General features: G+C 36.2%; 2 protein-coding genes across 2 annotated transcripts in view; one reads left to right on the forward strand and one right to left on the reverse strand.

The window, feature by feature from the left end:
* Window positions 1–7,365, forward strand: part of LOC107602841 (testosterone 17-beta-dehydrogenase 3-like) — a 22,564-nt gene extending 15,199 nt beyond the window's left edge. The window contains exon 12 of the mRNA XM_016295437.1: window positions 7,347–7,365. The gene's annotated coding sequence lies outside the window, so the exon portion shown is untranslated. The remainder of the gene's footprint in view (window positions 1–7,346) is intronic.
* Window positions 4,909–18,106, reverse strand: ercc6l2 (excision repair cross-complementation group 6-like 2). Its single transcript, XM_016295435.1, has 19 exons — window positions 17,923–18,106; window positions 17,556–17,608; window positions 17,069–17,462; window positions 16,878–16,988; window positions 16,586–16,779; window positions 15,885–16,046; window positions 15,480–15,687; window positions 15,119–15,376; window positions 14,531–14,650; window positions 12,694–12,765; window positions 12,411–12,556; window positions 12,213–12,308; window positions 11,446–11,545; window positions 11,085–11,237; window positions 10,724–10,795; window positions 9,058–9,751; window positions 8,585–8,739; window positions 7,389–7,555; window positions 4,909–5,811 (listed from the first exon to the last, which is right to left on the reverse strand). The coding sequence occupies exons 3-19, from the start codon at window positions 17,339–17,341 to the stop codon at window positions 4,926–4,928; spliced, it is 3,867 nt and encodes a 1,288-aa protein (XP_016150921.1). The 5' UTR covers window positions 17,342–17,462; window positions 17,556–17,608; window positions 17,923–18,106; the 3' UTR covers window positions 4,909–4,925.
* Window positions 18,107–19,059: the final 953 nt, after the last annotated feature.

Consider the following 19,059-nt stretch of genomic DNA (forward strand, 5'->3'; position numbering starts at 1 on the left):
TTAACAGCTGCATGTAGTCATGCGCCAACAATTTGTTTTCATGTTGGAGATTTTCTGCTGAAATAAACGAGCACAATGCTTCGTGTTTACATCAGCAATGCGAACATGAAAGTGAGAGGACTGCTTTGTCATCGCTCTGCATCTGACTGCTCAGTCTCAATAAGCTTTGCTTGTGTGGTCCAGCTTCAAGGGCTTCGAGTCCCTACACACATAAACTGCAGGCAGATGTAGGAGGACTGATTGTTTATCAAGCTCTCAATTCTCTAAACAATGGATCAAATGACACTGATCTCTGGCAATCAAACAGAGAATCTGCCTTATTCCCCCATAGCCCATGGGTAAATATTTACCCAAATATATCAAAAAGTTCCATTCGTCATCGCTTGGGACAGACATAACACGCACAATTTGGAACCAAAGTGCCTGAACTGTCTATTTGTATAATTTGTCCCTTTTTTGCTGTCAAATGTGTTCTTTTTTTGGTGTTTATCATGAAAACATCTGAAAACATCATTAATAACACTATCTGGGAAGTGGGATCTGCCATGTTTGCTTACTTAAATATATACTGAAACACTTCAACAAATTAGGTCAAGCAAGGAAAGAGCGTGTGGGAACTCAATCGGGGGTCAGACCTTCATTTTGAGTGGGAGTTTATTGTTATAGTGTTTCAATGGTTTTGTGAGGTGTGATATTCAATAAGTTACTCGTGTTAAAATAATTGCAGCTGAAGCCTGAGGCCTCATTCATGATGGTGCACCCGTCGCCATGGTAACCACGGCTATAATTTCCTAATAAAATGAAGTAGGGGGATTTTTGTGGACCGGCTGAAAGTGTTAAAAGAATATGAAATCAGTTATTAAATGAGTTAAGGATTAAAATGAGTAAAATATTTAAATGTATTTAATAGGATAAAGAAAAAGAAAACAATCATGTAATCAGTTTCTTCTATTTTGAACTAATATTCGTGTTTTGAAATACGAATAAGAGTGAATATGTGCATATGTTGAAAACACAACATTTTTGTCTCGTCACATTCATTCATGAATTAACTTACTCGAATCATAGAAATTATTCATCCTATATTTACGATTCAAAATGGCGTAAAAGTAGAGTAGTTTGTATAACACAGGGCTGTGCAAACAGACTTTAGCTCCAACTTGCTTCAACACACCTGCCGGGAAGTTTCTAGTATGCCTAGTAAGAGCTTGATTAGCTGCTTCAGGTGTGTTTAATTGGGGTTGGAGCTAAACTCTGCAGGACACCGGCCCTCCAGGACCGAGTTTGGGCACCCCTGGTATAACAGGATAATACTGTTGGAAGTTATACATTTCTATTTTAAAACAGTAGTCAAATATTGAATATTTTTCTATTTATAGCTTACCTCACACTTTTACACCGGTCAAAACTGAACCGTCGCGCTGGAATTCATCATCTGCTTCTTTGAACAGAAAGGCCCGCCCGTTTTTGATTTGATTGGCCATCTCAGTCATTAGATATTGATGCGCGCAGTTAGACCAATGAGGCAGAGCAGCTTCCCTAAAAAATTTTTTTTACATTTTTAAAACATTTTGTCATCCTAACAACTGACAAAGCAGCATCAGTTTCAAATATTATGGAGGACAAGTTGGCCAAAAAATAAATAAAAATAAAACTTTCATGATTCAGTCAACGCTTTTCTTCGTCAAACAGAATGATATTTAAATGAAAGCTGACCTTTTCATCAATCTGGACAGAGGTTGGGCTTGGGCTAGTTTGCACACTCCCTTACCATCAAATCGTCCAGTGATACTGAAAAATAAACAAAGTAAATCAGATTCAGCAGCAGACCGATCTCATAGCTTGTGTGACTGCACTGCAAGTCTTGGTTATTGTATCAGGAAAAACAAACAGCCTGTTCTACCTGCTCTAGACTGAACTGCAGTGCTGAGGGAGGTGCTACTAAAACAAGCAAATTATGAGTTATTTCTGAATATCTCTTTGTGTAACATGGAGAAATAACAGGATGAAGTGCTACGTGTAATGGGAAGCAGATGCCATATATTTTCAGTTCCTGAGTTTGCATATAGCAGAAATTGATTAAAACGTTTCAGCTTCAGTTTACTAATTCAAAGCCACATATAGACTAAATCAGGGTTTTTCAACCTTTCTTGGCAGCAAAAGCCCCTATGATCTAAATTATTTGATGTATGCTATGAGATTTATTTATAAGTAATATTCTAATCTTTCCACGTTTTACAAAAAAAAAAAAATGCAACGATTTTATACAAATGCTGTTATATTAAAGTGGTCATATGATGCGATTTCAATTTTTCCTTTCTCTTTGGAGTGTTACAAGCTCTTGGTGCATAAAGAAGATCTGTAAAGTTGCGAAGACTAAAGTCTCAAATCCAAAGAGATATTCTTTATAAAAGTTCAGAGTCAGCCACACCTACCTAAAACAGCTCGTTCTAACACACCCCCACATGTCTACGTCACGATGTGGGAAGATTTACATCACGCCGCTCAAATGTTCACGCAAAGAAAGAAGGCGTAACTTTTATTCTCGCTGTAGTATTGTTCCCACCGCCATGTTGTGAAGGTGCTGTGTGCTTCGTTGTGAAAGCGAAACTACTTTGTTTGGTCTTCCAAAAGAGGACGATATCCGCTTTGTCATGCCTGGAGCTGATCCGTGCTGGTCGCTGAGGAAATACTTCAACTTCGTGCTGCCGATCGCCGGATCGGCTTTCACCGTGGACGAAGCGGAGTCCAGCACAGGGTCGTCACATGTGGTTGCCGCAGGCATCATTCACAATATGGTAAGGGGCGTAACATTTCCGTCACATGCTTGAGGTATTCAGCCAATCACAACGCACTGGATAGCTACAATCAGAGCACACCTCGCTTTTTCAGACCGATGAGCTTTGTAAAAATCGACACGTTTCAGAAAGGCGGGACATAGAGGAGAAACAATAATGTACAGCATATGGAAAATAATGTGTTTTTTTAACCTTAAACTGCATAAACACATTTCATTACACCAAATACACAAAATAATGTTCTTTTTAGCAACATCATATGACACACCTTTAATTCCATCAATTGTGCACATAATCTTTATTTTTGTCTCTTATAGCTACATTTACTTGTTAAAAATAGAGTTAAAAACACTAATATTATGAAATGTGATTAAAATGTAAAATAACTGTTTTCTATTTTAACATGTTATGAAATGTAATTTATTCCTGCATTACTCCAGTCTTCAGTGTCACATAATCATTCAGAAATCATTTTAATATGCTGACTTGAAACATTCCAGATTATTAATGTTAAACTTGAAACATTCCAGATTAATGTCAAAAGTTTTGTTGTTGTGGAAACTGTGGCACTTCTGTGGCAACAAAATTAGTATTCTTTCATAAACAGAAAGTCCAAAAGAACATTTTATAATTTTTTTTATGCCTTAATGTATTTGTTTAGTATCCTTGCTGAATAAAAGTATTAATTTCTTTAAAAATATATATACCCCAAACATTTGAATAGTATATACATACCCAGAAATAATAACATATTTAAATATACAGTATATTTTACATAACCCTGGTAAAAAAAATTAAAATAAATTTTAAAAAAATCCACATAAATGACAAACCAATTTCCTCCAGTAGCTACTGATGATCAGGAACATACAGTAAGAAATGAAGATCAATTTAGAAACCAGTTCTAGCAGTAAATCCACCCTACTCCTTTAGTGCATTTTGCAAGGCCTTTACGGTACAGATAAGAATCTACAGCTCTCAGAAAGGTATTGTCATTCTTTGTAAACCAACCACCCGAACAATTGCAGCAAATGTTGCGTGAAGACAATATGCCATCCTTGTTCTACCTCCCAGAAGTTTGGAGGCTGTCTGAAGTGTCCTGTTGTAGCCCCAACTTGTCTTGGTTTGAATTAATGGCTATCAACATTTTCTAATTTCAGCATTTAAGAGGAGATCAAGAGTGAAAATCCTACCCCCTCAGTTTACCTCAGTGCAACAGCTGAGTGATGTGAGACGACAGCTGCAGGTCACGTGTGTCATTTCTCTCGTAGTGCCACCGCTAATGCACTTAAGACTTAAATGCAGCTGTAATGAGGATAGCAACAGGCGCTGAGCTCTGCGACTCACAGCAGACGAGATGAAACGAGCAGCAGCGGCCTTAAGCTTCCATGAAAGAGAGATTCATGCCACTTCATCAAAGCAATTACACTACTTCAAAACTATTTACGCCACTTTTTGGTCTGAGGTCCAAGACCACCAACTATTTAAGCCATTTAGCTGCCTGAAACCAAACGAGAGGCAGTTGTGTGAAAAAAAAAAAAAAAAACAGTTTCCAATTCCAATATAAATACAGTAAAATATTTAAGGAAATAAAATAAAAAATTACTAAATAACATTCAACATCCCTTAAGCTCGTTTAATGAATGTTTTTTAAATATACATTAAAAATATTTTTTTATTAATTATATTTGAATTTAATATTACAATTACTTTCTTAATTTTTCCAATTTTCCGATTATGTAATGAAACCACCAATGAACCATCTTTGTAAATGTTACTTTATTGTAATATTATTTTTTTTCGTATTGTTTTTTTCAATATCTAAATTCTCCTTTTATGGGAAAAAATTTAATTGCATCCTTGTGCCTTCATCAAAACATGAACTCTAATATCATTAATAAAACAAGAATAAAAGCATTAACTGACAGTCAATATACAGTGAAACCTACTGAATCCTGAGAAAGAAAAACTAAAATAATTTTTTTTTTTTAAATGAAAATGAAAAAGAAATAAAAACAAATGGACTTAAATAAAAAGCCTGCACTTTCAATAAAACATAACATTGTAAATAATCATTTAAAAAATATTAATAAAATAAAAAAGAAGCACGTTGAAGGAATTTGAAAACTATCGTTTCCAGAGAAATTTCTCATTTTTTTTCCAAAGTTGCGAGCTTTCGGCTTTCTGATTGCTCCTAGACTTTGCAGAGACACTGGCACTGTTACAGATCTTCTCCACCTCTGTCAGATCTGTGAGTTTGTTAATGCTCTCCTCATTTCCTTCATTCAAAATGTCCCAAAAGTCTTTTCCTTTACTTTTTGCTCTTTCTGTGCATGTGGATGCTTTCACATCTCTAGCTTGGTCCACAGTTTGCCTCTTTGACTTGAACAAGTCATCCAGGATGGATGTGTCACCTATAAGGTCAGTGATTTGGGAGGAGCTGTTGGTCTGGGTTGAGCTTGATGCAACACAACCATCTGTGGAGACACGAAATGACTGTGAAGGGTATTCCTTGTCCTTGAAAGGTTGTGAGGAAGTAGTTATGTTGGTTTTACTTTCTTCTACTGGTGCACAGCTCCTTTGAGGAACATGTCCAGAAGTCGATGATGAGAATTTGTCTGTGGAGGGCATCTTCATTTTATTGTTTGTGAGGTCTGTACTGCAATGAAGGTGAACCTCAGAGGTTTCTGTTTCACCCACTTTCTTTTTCTTTGATGTTTTTCTTCCATCCTCAACCTCAGGGGCTGGTACCTCAACTTGAGTTTTAAGAGGGGAGATTGGGTGGGCTCTTTTTGAGGTAGGTCTTTGTCTGGCTGTAGACGGAGGTGGTGGCTCTGGCTCGATGGGTTTAGGAAAGGTCTTTCTGATGATGTTCTTAAGCTCAGGGCTCTTCTGGCTGTAGAAGTGCCGTAATCGGCTAAGTCTCTGCTCCGAATCGTTCTTCAGAATCTCTTCTGCAAAGTCCCGCACAGAGTCGAATCCAAAAAGCTGAGCCATGTCTTCCAACTGCTGTCTGCAAGACCAAATATCATCTTAATGACACAACTTATGTTAGAGAGACAGCTAACTACAAAACCCTTGTTAAGCATGTTAATTTGGTAATCTGCGGCAACTCTGGCTTCTATACAGGCAAAAGACAGACTTTCTATAAAGACAAAGACAAATAGGAAATAGTTTTTACAAATCTATTTAAAATACACATGCCCAATACTTAAAAAAGTACTCTTTGTATACATGTTGGTTTCATTACATGAACAGAGTCAAACCATGTGACATTTTACAACCTGAACTAACCTTGTCTAAAAATGTCAAATTATCTTTTACATTTTAAGAGACTTATGGACCTTGACACACAGTCATGAGGGTCTGCAGGGCTCTTCATATATAATTTCCTGTTTGTTTGTTTTCCCTGAATGTTTCTGCAAGTTGGTTAGACCACACAACTTGGAATTTGAAATATTAATAAGTAGTTTAGTTAAAAACGGAGTATATTTGTAGTGTTCTAAGAGATTGTTTTATCCTCCATGCATTGCAAAATACAGGCAGGGAGCAAGTTTATGACAAGTCTGTATATTATATAATTAAACCACAGCCCATAAGTTACAACATAATAAGAACCAGAAGATTTGCTTAATGCTAAAAGCTACAAAACATGTGACATAAAACATGCTCTTAAAGGGAGAGTTCAGCCAAAATTAAATACTCTGTCATCATGTATTCACCCTCGTGTTGTCTGAAACCTGTCTTGACTTTTGTTCTTATGTGGAACATTAAAGATATTTGAAGAAATGCCCAAATGTTGTTGGTTTGTTAGTTTTTTGACAATTAATTGAAAATCAATGTTAACCAACTGTTTGGTAACCAACATTCTTCCAAATATCTTCCTTTATGTTCCGCAATTGAAATAAAGTCATACGGGCTTTCAATGACATGCAGCGGAGTGTATAACTGATGACAAATGTTGGGTGATCTATCCTTTTAATATAAATTCAATGACTAACCCCAAATTCAACATTTTAAAAGCCCATTTTTAAAGCATAAAACAACAACTCCGAAAATTCAGCGTTAGTGTCTTTAAAGAAAACCTCTTAGTAATTTGAAACTGAAAGAGCTCAAAAGCTGCTTGTGGCGTAACTTCTAATGGTGGTTGCCACCCTTTGTGGTTCCAAAGCAAACGCTATCTATGAAGTAAGCCTCTTAAGCATGCGTCTGTGTGGAGCTGAATCACATTACAGCAGTTCATCAAGGAAAATAGTACATGCTTGTGTGTATGAGTGTGTGTTTTCACCATTAGATGAACAAACAGTACATTTATGAGACTGTACTGAGGAGAAAAGCAGAATAAAGAGGGGGTTTTGCTCATGACTTGGGAAACGGGTGGGTGAGAGGGCTCTGGGGTGGTCTTCCCTCACTCCTGCAGCCCCGGGGGCCAGGCGGGGGCAGCACACCATAGCTGTGGGGAGAACTGGCACATGGCCCTGCGCTACCAGGAATTTGAACTGACTTGCTGTTCTTAGCCCAATTGACACGATTATTTGCTTTGTGCAGAGTTGACGGCGAGTCGTATTTTGGAGCAGAGAATAGAGTTACCTGCACATGCTACTGGGTGTCTCGCCCACTATGACAGTAACATTGTTCAGGCGGTAAGAGGTTTTGATGTTGTGTTTGACCAGATGTTCATTGTGGGGTCTGACATATTCCAGCATTGTCCGATCTCCATCAACATGATCTGTGAGTACGGGATCAGATGACTGGGTCTACAACACAATAAATACAGTATATTAGAATTGGGCTCTAAAAATTATTTAACAAATCTTTCCCCAAAAATCATGATTCTTTTCCTAATAATTCTGGATTGATCAACCAAAAAATTATATCTGGAACTAATATGTTAATAATTATATAATATATAAAATACAACGGACAAAACATTACCAATACAGATAAATATCATGCTGTGTGCAATGCTGAAAACTAGCACGTATCAGATCTGCATTTGCAGTAGATTTACACAACAAAACATAATTTTAAACAGCCAAGGACAATATTCCACGTCATGCAGTGTTTCCCGCACCGCAGAGCTGAATCTTCTGCACCACAGTGAGAGAAATGATATTTTACAGGAATTATGATTTTCCAGCCTGAGCTTAATGTAATAAAATATAAAAAAGTCTAATGTACCACAAAATAATGCAAAATTAAAAAATCTGCCATTTCTTTTAATTAATCACTCTGAAAGAAAATATATACATTTTAAGTAATTGGTCTCAATCAGTCTGATGAATCTTTCACAGAATGGAGCAGTTACAGAGTCAACATTTGACTGAACAGAGGTTTTTACTTTGAGTCAAGTCTGGCAGGAAATTCAGAAGTTTTGTGTAATTCGGGATTGTAAAATAATTTGAGTATTATACTGTTGTTCATATGACAAGCATGTAGTTCAAAATTTATTTTAATAAATTATATTTTTGTACTTGCACTGAAATAATGTATGCAAAAGTGTGAAAATTGTTACTTAAATTGTGGTGTGCAAAAATAAGGCATGGTTTGTTTAAATGATAACACGTACTTAAACACATATTGTGCAACAGATTTATATATATATAAAAAAATAAAAAATAAATCTCTAAAGCATACCGAAATACTATTGTTAGTTGCACTAAAATACTGAACACAAAAAGTGCAGCAACTGTTTAATTCACCCTACAGCATGCATATATACAGTGGGTACGGAAAGTATTCAGACCCCCTTAAATTTTTCACTCTTAAAAAAAACATATTGAAACCTCTGACGAGTCTGGAAGCTGGTTTGCAAGAAGCTGCGAGTGCTTGTTGAGTTCAAACACATCTCGTACTGCAGCACGGCTCAGGCGGTCTTCTGCTCTGCTGGAGCCCACTACCTTCTGATTAGAGTGGGTGTAGCTCACGTGCTGAAGACCACCTGTCAGAGAAGTCAGAAAATAGGTTCAGGTATATTACATTGAAACAGTCTCAAAATTACTTCAGTCTTCTTCCAAAAGTTCCAAATTTGTCATCTGTTTGTTTTTTGACTGAAACAACACAGTGAACTCTAATGTAATTGTTAATTATTATTTTTGTTTATTGTTATTTGGTTGCTGCAAATTATCTGTGATTTTCTTAAATGACTTTTGTTTGATTAAATTATATATTCTGTGTGTGATGATTTGTAAAAATCAAAAAATATATTAAATATACAAGATGATTCCCAATAAATGGTCCAAGCTATTAAATGTTCTACCTATTAATGAGTCCAGTGTTCCAGTGTTTTCTTCATCTCTGGATTGGGTTTTGTCAGATCCTGATGTTTGCCATGAGTTTCGGCTCTTTATGCCCAAAGATTTTTGAGTGGAGTTGTCCCTCCCAGAGGACCATCTGTCAGCTGATTTATTGTCCTTCATACATCTCATGCCTTCCAGGGGAACGTCATCTTCAGATCGTTTTTCTGCAAACTTCACCCTTTTGTGAAAACGATTCTTGCGAGCAGTCATGCTGTCTTTGTTGTGTTTATGTGAACTTGTTGGAAGGAGCTCATGGTCTGCTGATTTTTTCTGCTGTTTACTATCAATGACTCCCTCCAACATTTCCTTGGATTCAACGGACAGATCCCGCATCTTAGATGTTTGTCCCTTAATCATGATGGGTTTTTCACAGTTGTCCTCATCCTGACTACTAGAGTCCTCATCACTGTCCTTCTCCTGCTGTTCTCTCTGAGCCATTTGTCTCTGGAGCAGATCATACAGGCCCATATTGCCAATGCAGGTAGCACCATCTCCCCCCACTTCTCCTGTGAGTGCTTCTGAGGGCCTGCGCCTGGAGCAGCAGGGATCTTCATCCTCACTTGCACTGCTGAAGTCCAACACCCCAGCGGGTTTAAACCCAGCACCAGCTGATCCACCTGCTCTCTCAGTAGCAGCATCTGCTGACTGAAGATCCTGAGGTGAATCAAGAGGCTCTGTTAGTTTTATGCTGGAGATGGTTTGTTTAACGATTATTTGTATATAAATATGAAAAATAAAGATACAAAAGTTTAGTGAGTTGCTCTTCAAAAAGGTGTTGTAGCTTTATTTTTGCTTTGAAGTTTTAGATAATTTTTATTTGTTCCTTTTTTTATTATTTTATCTTCATTTTTGTTATACGTCAATTTATTTGTATTTGTAACCGAAAATCTGCAAACTATACATATGCTATATTTTAACATATATTTATACAATTTATTTCCCGTTTTTCCATAATATACACAATATACCAATATGCACGCAATAGCTTTCTGCTATTGCTATTGAACAACAGAAATGCTGTATCTCCAAACAATGTTATATTTAAGCTAGTGGTCTAAACTGAATGTAATCTGGGTGATAAAATAAACGACTTTCTACGGTTTCATCTTTGCTAAATGCAAAAATTAAAATACAACTGAAATGGTGCAAAAACAGAACATTGTAGGAAACACTGCTCTCGACCAGGGAAAAGTCATATTTGGCAATAATTTATATTCTAAACCAATTCAGATTGAAATTTATATAACCGTTTTTAATCAATAACACCTAAAACACATCAAATGCAACTTTATCACACTTTAACTGATAGCGACATCCAGTTTTCAGCAAAACATTGACTTTAACAAGCCGCAGCGCTGCAGTCAGTGCCCATCCTCTTCAGAAAAACAATGTGTGAGGTTCTTTCCAGCAGAACAATTAGATAAGGCCTCTGCTGAGTAAATAAATGTGGTATAGATAGTACGTTTCTGTGTGGTCTTCACCATTGGGCTTGAGAGGGGGTTGATTATGACCATGTGTTCGCCTGTCATGCCGTGGGAATAGATGGATGATGGGAAAGAAGAGGGGAGGGATGGGTGGGAAAAAGAAATGCTTCAGACACCGGTCTGTGAAAGGGTGGGTACTCACTGGCTCCTGCAACCTCTCGTCCAGAGCTTGAGTTCTGGCTGTCGTGATCCCCACCTCCACTCGGCCCTCCCTCTGTGAACCAAACACGCGATTCCCATCATGTCAGTGAGAAGGAATTCATTTCATATAAACAGTTCATTAAAGGGATGTCATTAGGGATATGTAGAAACCCTTCAGATAGCATCCACATGCTCCTCAGAAACTCTGAATTACAAATTCTAAAAACTAAAAATCTACTTTAATACCACAAGACTAGGGCAGCAATAACCAACTGATATAACAGATGTCAATTACAGATATATACAGGAGCGGAATGCGGAGTTAGAGAGCATGTAACAATGCAATTTTTTTGTCTTTTTACCTCCAGGATGCGGTGAGTAAGACAGGTGCCATCAGTCTGCAGACGAAAAAGGTTTCGGATGCCAAACAGCTCTCCTGCTTGGCCATCGGTTCCCTGAACAGCCTCAAAGTAGCGTCTAGCATTCTCCCGGCCTATGACTGATGACTGAAGTTGCTGTCAAAAAATCAAGGAGAAAAACATTTGTGTTAGATTTGACATAATTTTAGTGTAAGGATGAGGGAGCTAAAACTAAAGCTATTTGAGTATGTGGCTACAACTATAAGAACATTTATTAATAAAATTGTTACATTTTTAAAATTGTTAATATATGCACCCTTTCACCTTTGATGCACGGTATTATGTCTATTTTTTATGAACTTACCTGTTTGTAAATCTGGCGCAGGTATATGATCTCCTCTACTGTTCCTAAAGAGATAAGTCTAAAAACGGTCACATCCCTGCACTGGCCAATACGATACGCCCTGTAAATGAAAGCAGAAAGATTTACAGGTCTTATTGGGACCTTGATCATTTCCATACAACTTGGGTTAAATGTTGGGTTACCATTCAAAAGTTTGAGGTTGGTAAGATTTTTTAAAAGACGTCTCTTATGCTAATCAAGGCAAACAAAATACAGTAAAAATCTTGTGAAACATTATTATAATTTAAAACAACCGTCTTTCATTTTATATTTTCAAATGTAATGTTCCTGTGATGGCACAGCTTAATTTTTAGCAGCAATTACTCACATGATCCTTCAGAAATCTTTCATATATTCTCAACAAAGATTTCTTACTATTAGCAATGTTGAAAAGCAGTTGTTCTGCTTAATATTTTTATTGAAACCATTAAATTTTTTCCAGGATTCTTTATTGAATAAAAAGTTCAAAAGAACAGCATTTATTTGAAACTGAAATTTTGTAAAATCTTTTGTAAAATTTAGTTATCACTTTTGATTAATTTAATAGGTCTTTGGTAAACAAGGTATTGTTCAACGTATCAGTATTCATTTCTTTCAATCTTTTGAACAGCAGTATATCTACTGGTGCAGAATTTTGAGAATGATTGTCAGTATTCAAAACATAGTACTTCATCTTTCTGGCATGCTGTTGTGAGATGTGAATACCTAATGTTATGACTTTTTCTCACCTGTCAATAGCCTGAAGATCATTGGCAGGATTCCATGTTGGATCAAACAACACAACAACATTCGCTCCAACGAAGTTAAGACCAAGCCCACCCGCCCTAGAGAAGAAACATGAGGATCAAAGTCATTATGAATCATGTTGTCATAAATGTATGTGAGATCTTATAACGAAACATAATAACTTCTAAAGCCACACTCACAAGGTAGACACCAGACACAGGTTGACATCCCGAGAGCTGTTGAACTGTTTCACTATCTTAACTCGGTCCTTAGACTTGGTGTTTCCATCTAGTCTGTGATACTCCAGACCCTCAGCCATGCAATAGCTTTCTAGAACATCTAACAGCTGTTAAAATATATATAAAGAAAGGTTTGTTTTACCTGATTCACACTTATTAGAAAATTCAAATTAATTCCATGTATATATTTTGAAATGTTTTTAAAAATGTCATTTCTTTTACAAACTTTTTGTAAGCCCCTCACCTTGGTGGAGAGAGAGAAGAGTAGAACTTTGTCTTTCTTTGCGATAAAGTGGTTGAGTAGCTTTTGCAAGACCTGAAACAGGAAGAAAAACAGGACATGCTTCACAAAACGATGACTGGTGCAAAGACAATCTTGCTTATCATAACATGTGAAAACACAAAGGTTTTCATTTAAATCGTAATGAGAAAACGAGAAGTAACACGTCAGTCAGCAGCCACTGGGTAGAGATTAACAGAGCGGGCTGTGTCTTTTCTTTCTATTGCTGATGTTTCAGAAACCAGCACCCATTCTTGTGAGGATGCCAGTAACTCAGCATCTGCCAATAACAGCACCCTCAAGATGCTCCGGCTAAAGGGAGGGGGAAACCTTTGAAAGGAAGGCCTGAAGAAACACTAAATACTGTCCTTGTTATTTCTCAAGGAAGTGTATCCACAGCCTGCGAGGGAAGACAGCTCAGGGCCAGTGCTAGCCACAAGAGGGTTTATTAATCTCCATATTGCCAGGGAAAAATCTGGAATGGACTGGAAATGAAGATATCTTGGCAGAGCAACTTTTCTATGCTGTTTGTTTGAAGCTTGAGCACCCCTGATGCTAATAACTGTAACATGCAACTAAAGAAAAGTATGTTTAGTTGCATGTTACAGTTATTAGCATCTCAACAATGAGGATGAGATTCATTGATCTTGTACATCCCTTTCTATGTTGTCACCAAGACAACATGTTGAAAACTACAAACCAATTAGTCATTTTTCCATCATATGCAAACGTTTTCCAGCTCATTTTTGTTTACGAATTTAATTACATTATAATTCTATCATTTTAAGCATATTTTCATTTTGTAAAGAAAACTTTAAATTAAATGTAAATTTTATATTTACATGTGCATATGTACATATATATATATATATATATGTGACCCTGGACCACAAAACCAGTCATAAGGGTACATTTTTTAAAATTGAGATTTATACATCATCTCAAAGACGAACAAATAAGCTTTCCATTGATGTATGGTTTGTTAGGATAGGGCCACATTTGGCCGAGATACAACTATTTGAAAATCTGGAATCTGAGGGTGCAAAAAAATCAAAATACTGAGAAAATCACCTTTAAAGTTGTCCAAATGAAGTTCTTAGCAATGCATATTACTAATCAAAAAATAAGTTTTGATATATTGACGGTAGGAAATTTACAAAATATTTTCATGGAACATGGTCTTTACTTAATATCCTAATGATTTTTGGCTTAAAAGAAAAATCAATAATTTTATCAATAATATTGCTGCTGCTGCAAGCAAGTACGGGAACTTGCTACTGCCAATACATACGGTGATACAGTGCTGTGAGTATTTAAGACATACTGCTACAGCACAAATTGCATATAAAATACCCCATAGCAGATCTATACAGGTGGAGCTGGGGAAGGTAGTGGGTTTCAGAGGAACTCTGAAAGCACACTGCAAATGCTCAAGTGAATGCTAACCAGCCATTTAAATGTAAAGTAGCAAGCTCATTGGCTGCGGATGCAACATGAACCAATCAGATTGTGCCAAGTCGTTTAACACTGTGAATATCATCAGTTACGTTAATACCCGTCAGCCTGCGCCATCTAGAGTTTCATGACTGAACTATACATATATATCATTTGTTTTCAAATCGAATTTAATGAAAATTAAATATATTCTAGAAAATATAAAAACGCATAGTTAAAAATGACTCATTCCTTTAGTGGGGCCAATGAAAATGTTGGAAGGGTAAGTAAAAATCAGAAAGAAAAAAAATGTTTAACATACAATTATTGTGATAGAAGTTCTTGATCTTTGGGAAAAATGCCTCACCTTCATTTTTCCACTGTACATGGGGTCAGACATTGCTTCAAAGGCTGCTTGTTTGCACCTCCCTGTGAAATCTGGAAATTTCCTAAAAACTTGTTCACAAATGGCTGTCACATATTTCTCCTGTGGTTGGAAGAAAAAAAATCACAAAAATATTTACAGAAAGATAAAAGATAATGATGATAAAGATAATATGTACTTGACCAACAGAGTGTATTTGAGCCATTACAAAATTACGACATGATACATACTGTCCAATCAAACCTCATAATAGTTTCAACAGACCAGCTATACTGATTTTGTTGGATGAACGACATATACTACAGTTCAAAAGTTTTGGGGTCAGTAAAATTTTATTTTTTGAAAGAAATTACTTTTAAGGATATATTACAGTAAAGACATTTTTAAATAAATGTAAATAGAAAACATCTACTTTAAATTGCAATATTTCACAATATTACTTTTTTTTTTACTGTATTTTTGATCCAATGACATGATTTGATAAAAAAAACTTACCAACCCCCAAAACTTTAGAACGGTAATGCATTTGACAACAATCCTGCACTATTTCCACTACACCCAATTACTAACCTGTTTTTTGCTGGTTCCTTCTTTGGACTGCAGTAGTGCAACATGATTGGCCACCTTTCTGAGAATAGTTAGATAACTGAAGTACAGGTATCTAACTGGCACACCGTCTGCGTTCAGTTTGTAGCAGCACTTCTTCCGTGGACGGCCACTGCCACAGTGACACTTTCCTGAGCTCTGCAACAACAGGGTCACATCGTCTGTTTCCAGCACGGCATGATACACCTTCCGCTGGAAGTCTGTGAGAGAGCAATAGACCACCTGGAGAGGTGCAAGACCAGAAGTAGCTCATATTAGAGCACATACTATGAGATAGCATATTAATTCAGTTGGTTTTTTCAACTTGAGCTAGCCAATAACTCACTCGATCATCTTTCTTAGGTAGCTGGTCACTGATGAGGGCCTTTGTTCTCCTGAGGAACCAGTGTGAGAGTCTTTTGGCAAGATCCTGAACTGCTTTACGGCCTTCTGCTAGAGCTCTTTTTGTCACGGTGTGCTTTTGTCCATGCTCTATGGGGTCCGAAAACTTGTTTTTAAAACCCACCGGAGAACCCAGGCATCCAGGAATGGCCCTGTGACATTTAAGTGAATTAATGGAGAAATGACCATTATCATAATGCTATAATGGCACAAAAAGAAATAACTTGTGTTTCAAAACCTATTAAACTGCCTACAAAAGCTGTGACCTTCTAAGTCACCATCCAAATCAAAATGCAGCATAAGTACATCAATTAGGGTTAAAAATAGTCATGCTTTCTGAGTGCCTCACCAGTCCATAACAGACCACAATTCCTCCAGGTTGTTCTGAAGGATTGTTCCTGTCAGTCCAACCCTCACTTTACATCTCATGTCCTTCATGGCCTGAGTGATCTGGGACTTTGGGTTCTTTATTTTGTGAGCTTCATCAACGATAACGGCAGCCCAATCAATACTGCACAAAACCAAGTGAGACATTATATTGTGTAAAAGATTAATCAACATCGTTCGCTTTTCAATTCCAAAGAAAGGCAGAAAAAGAATATGTTAAAAACTATACTGAACCATGAACTAGGGCAGTAACCATTTTACAGTATACTAAATGTAACTAAAATGCAATACTGTGCAAAGGTTTGGTGTCAGCAGGACTTTTTTTAAAGAAATTAATGGGGTTTTTTTTTTAGCAATGATGCATTAAAGTGATCAAAAGTGATAGTAAAATGCTGATATTTTTATTTGAAATAAATGCTTTTCTTTTGAACTTTCTTTTCATCAAAGAATCCTGAAAAAATCATTTTACAATATATTAAAAGGGAAAATAGAAAACCTTTTTTTTTTATTCTAATCCATGAACCAAATTACTGTTTTTTCTTTATTATAGCCTTGGTGAGCATAAGAGAACATGACACGACAAGGTAAGTCGGTAATAAAAACGGTAATAAAACATGTTGCATAAACAACAAAAAAAAACATCACTCGGTAGCAATAATATACCTGTTAAACTGGTCCAAACAGAGTCTAAGGGTCTCATAAGTTGTAAGAGCAATCTCACATCTTCCTCTCTGCACTCGCGCCAATTCTTCATCCTTCCTCACACCATGCACGACCACGACTCTGAAATGACCCCACGTGTCTAACTCATCTTTCCAGTTGTAGAGAAGAGAGAGCGGAGCCACAATGAGGAAAACCTGAATAGAAACAAACATAAAAGAAAGGGTTTTTAATGCAGTATTATGCAATAGAAAATCATCTAATGAGGAAATATTAGATCTGACAGTCATAATACCTTCTGAACTTGTTCTGATGGCTTCTGTGACAGCAAAAACTGTGGTTTATTGTTTTCGACGTCTTTCCATGTACCTGTTTTCCGCAGAACTGCAGCCAGGAAGCCGATGACCTAAAGGAAAAAAGGAAAGAGGAAAATGAGCAGTCCTTAAAAGGTTTAATCTATACATTGTAACATGCAGATTTACATACCTGAACAGTCTTTCCAAGACCCATGTCATCACCCAAAATGCATCCTCTAGATTTGGCATAGTTATGATAGATGAATTTTATGCCTTCTCGCTGGTAGTCACGTAAATAACGATTGATGGTGTATGGAACTTTTACATCACTTCCTGACAGCAGAAATGGCTCAGAAGGACCTGGTGGCGTCTGATTACTGTGAAAGAGAGGCCTCTCATCCTCAAACTGAGGAAGAGAGGATCTGGCATCCTGGCGCTTTGTAAATGAGTCTTCCTCCTCCATCTCCACAGAGAAAGCGTCCACATCAATACAGGTGCTAACTAGATAAAGTCTTGTTTAGCTGTGACAGGCTTCTCCTTTGGAGCAGCACAAAAGTCATTTTGGTGAGCAGAGTACATTTAACCTGCAAACACAAAAATAAATACCATTGAAATCATATCAGGCCGAAAGGTTAAAGGTAAAGTTAAGGAATAGACCGGAGTCATAATTTACTTACCATCAGCATGTTTTTTCATTCCACACAATGATTGACTGAGGCTGTCATTCTACCTTTTGTGAAGAAAGGCAAAACGAAAGCAAGCCATACAGTTTAGGAACAACATGAAAATTAGTAAATGATGACAGAATTTTGGGGTGAACTATCTCTTTAACTGAATTAAGCTGTCTCGCTACATGATGCCGTTTCGTCTGACACGAATCAATTCACTAGACTATATTTGTAAACAGACAGGTATAACGTGACTGATGATTACTTAGATTACATGTTCATTTGTTTTGATTGAAGTATTCTTCACGCGTTTCGATCGCTTTAAATCGCTGTTCTAAGTTCATTTGTTACACAGTGGAAGTCAGTTTGGTCTTACCATCATGAATTCATTTTAGCCTCGCTGTAGTTTCTGGGATGATCATGTATTCCTTGTAGTGCAAACTATGAAGATATCTGAGTGACTGTGAGATAAACAGGTAGTTTTCCTTCCGCGTGTACAATGTATTTGATTTCATTCTCATCTACTTAGCATCGTGCTGCATACAGCGTCGCAACACAGAGGTTGCGTTTATTTACCTATCTGTGTGTTGAGAGCAGCACTTTCCGTCCAAGCGCTAAGCGTAAAGTAAAGTAAAATAAAATAACTACATTAAATTATATATCGAATGAATACACTAAGACTAAATATATTTTAGCTCTTAATATTTACACTGTTAGGGGCAGCTTACATGTGCAAAAAGTTAACAACAATGCTAATTTAATATAATAATGTCAAATTATTAGCCTATAGGTCAAAATAATGTACAAATTAAATTAAATAATAAAAATAAAGCTAAAAATAATTTACAAACATTAGATGAAAAACGAGAATTGGAAGTAAAAAAAAATAAAAATAAAAATAAAAATGTCAAAAGCACATAACAACACTTACGAAAATTTTAACTAGAACTTAAAATAAAAAGGCAAAGCTCCAAATATTAATACATACTATAATAGTACATCAAATAAAATAAAAAATAACAAGTCAATTAGATATTGAATGAATAAACTAAGATCAAATATATTTTAGCTCTTAATATTTATACTGTTAATTTTTTTCACTTGCAGGGACAGCTTACGTCAGCAAAAGGTTAACACCAATATTAACATCATCGTTGTTTTTGTTAATTAAAACCGGTCAAAATCATTTTAAAAATAAATTAAAATAAAGCTGAAATAAAATGCCAACATTAGATGAACAACGAAAATTTGAAATGTTGCCTAAAAACAACTAAATAAAAAACTAATAAAAATGACAAAAGCACATAAAAACACTCAAATTTAAAATAAAATTAAAACTGAAAATTAAAAACAATGCTCAAAATATTAATACATACTATAATAGTATATAAATAATTCTAAAATAACATTGGCTAACATCTAAGTCTTAATAATAACAACAACATCAATAATAATAATAATAAAACTTTAAAATCAGCTATACATGAGCTATGGGAACTGAGGCTTTATTGTT

The sequence above is a fragment of the Sinocyclocheilus grahami genome, unplaced genomic scaffold (assembly GCF_001515645.1).
Source record: "Sinocyclocheilus grahami isolate Dianchi unplaced genomic scaffold, SAMN03320097.WGS_v1.1 scaffold336.1, whole genome shotgun sequence".
NCBI lineage: Eukaryota > Metazoa > Chordata > Actinopteri > Cypriniformes > Cyprinidae > Sinocyclocheilus > Sinocyclocheilus grahami.

Coding starts and splice junctions, on each gene's coding strand:
- ercc6l2 (XM_016295435.1), bottom strand. CDS start 17,341: ATGGAGGAGGAAGACTCATTTACAAAGCGCCAGGATGCCAGATCCTCT. Junction 12,309..12,410: donor CTGTGTCTGGTGTCTACCTT/GTGAGTGTGGCT, acceptor TTTCTTCTCTAG/GGCGGGTGGGCTTGGTCTTA. Junction 5,812..7,388: donor ACACCCAGTAGCATGTGCAG/GTAACTCTATTC, acceptor TTGGTCTTGCAG/ACAGCAGTTGGAAGACATGG.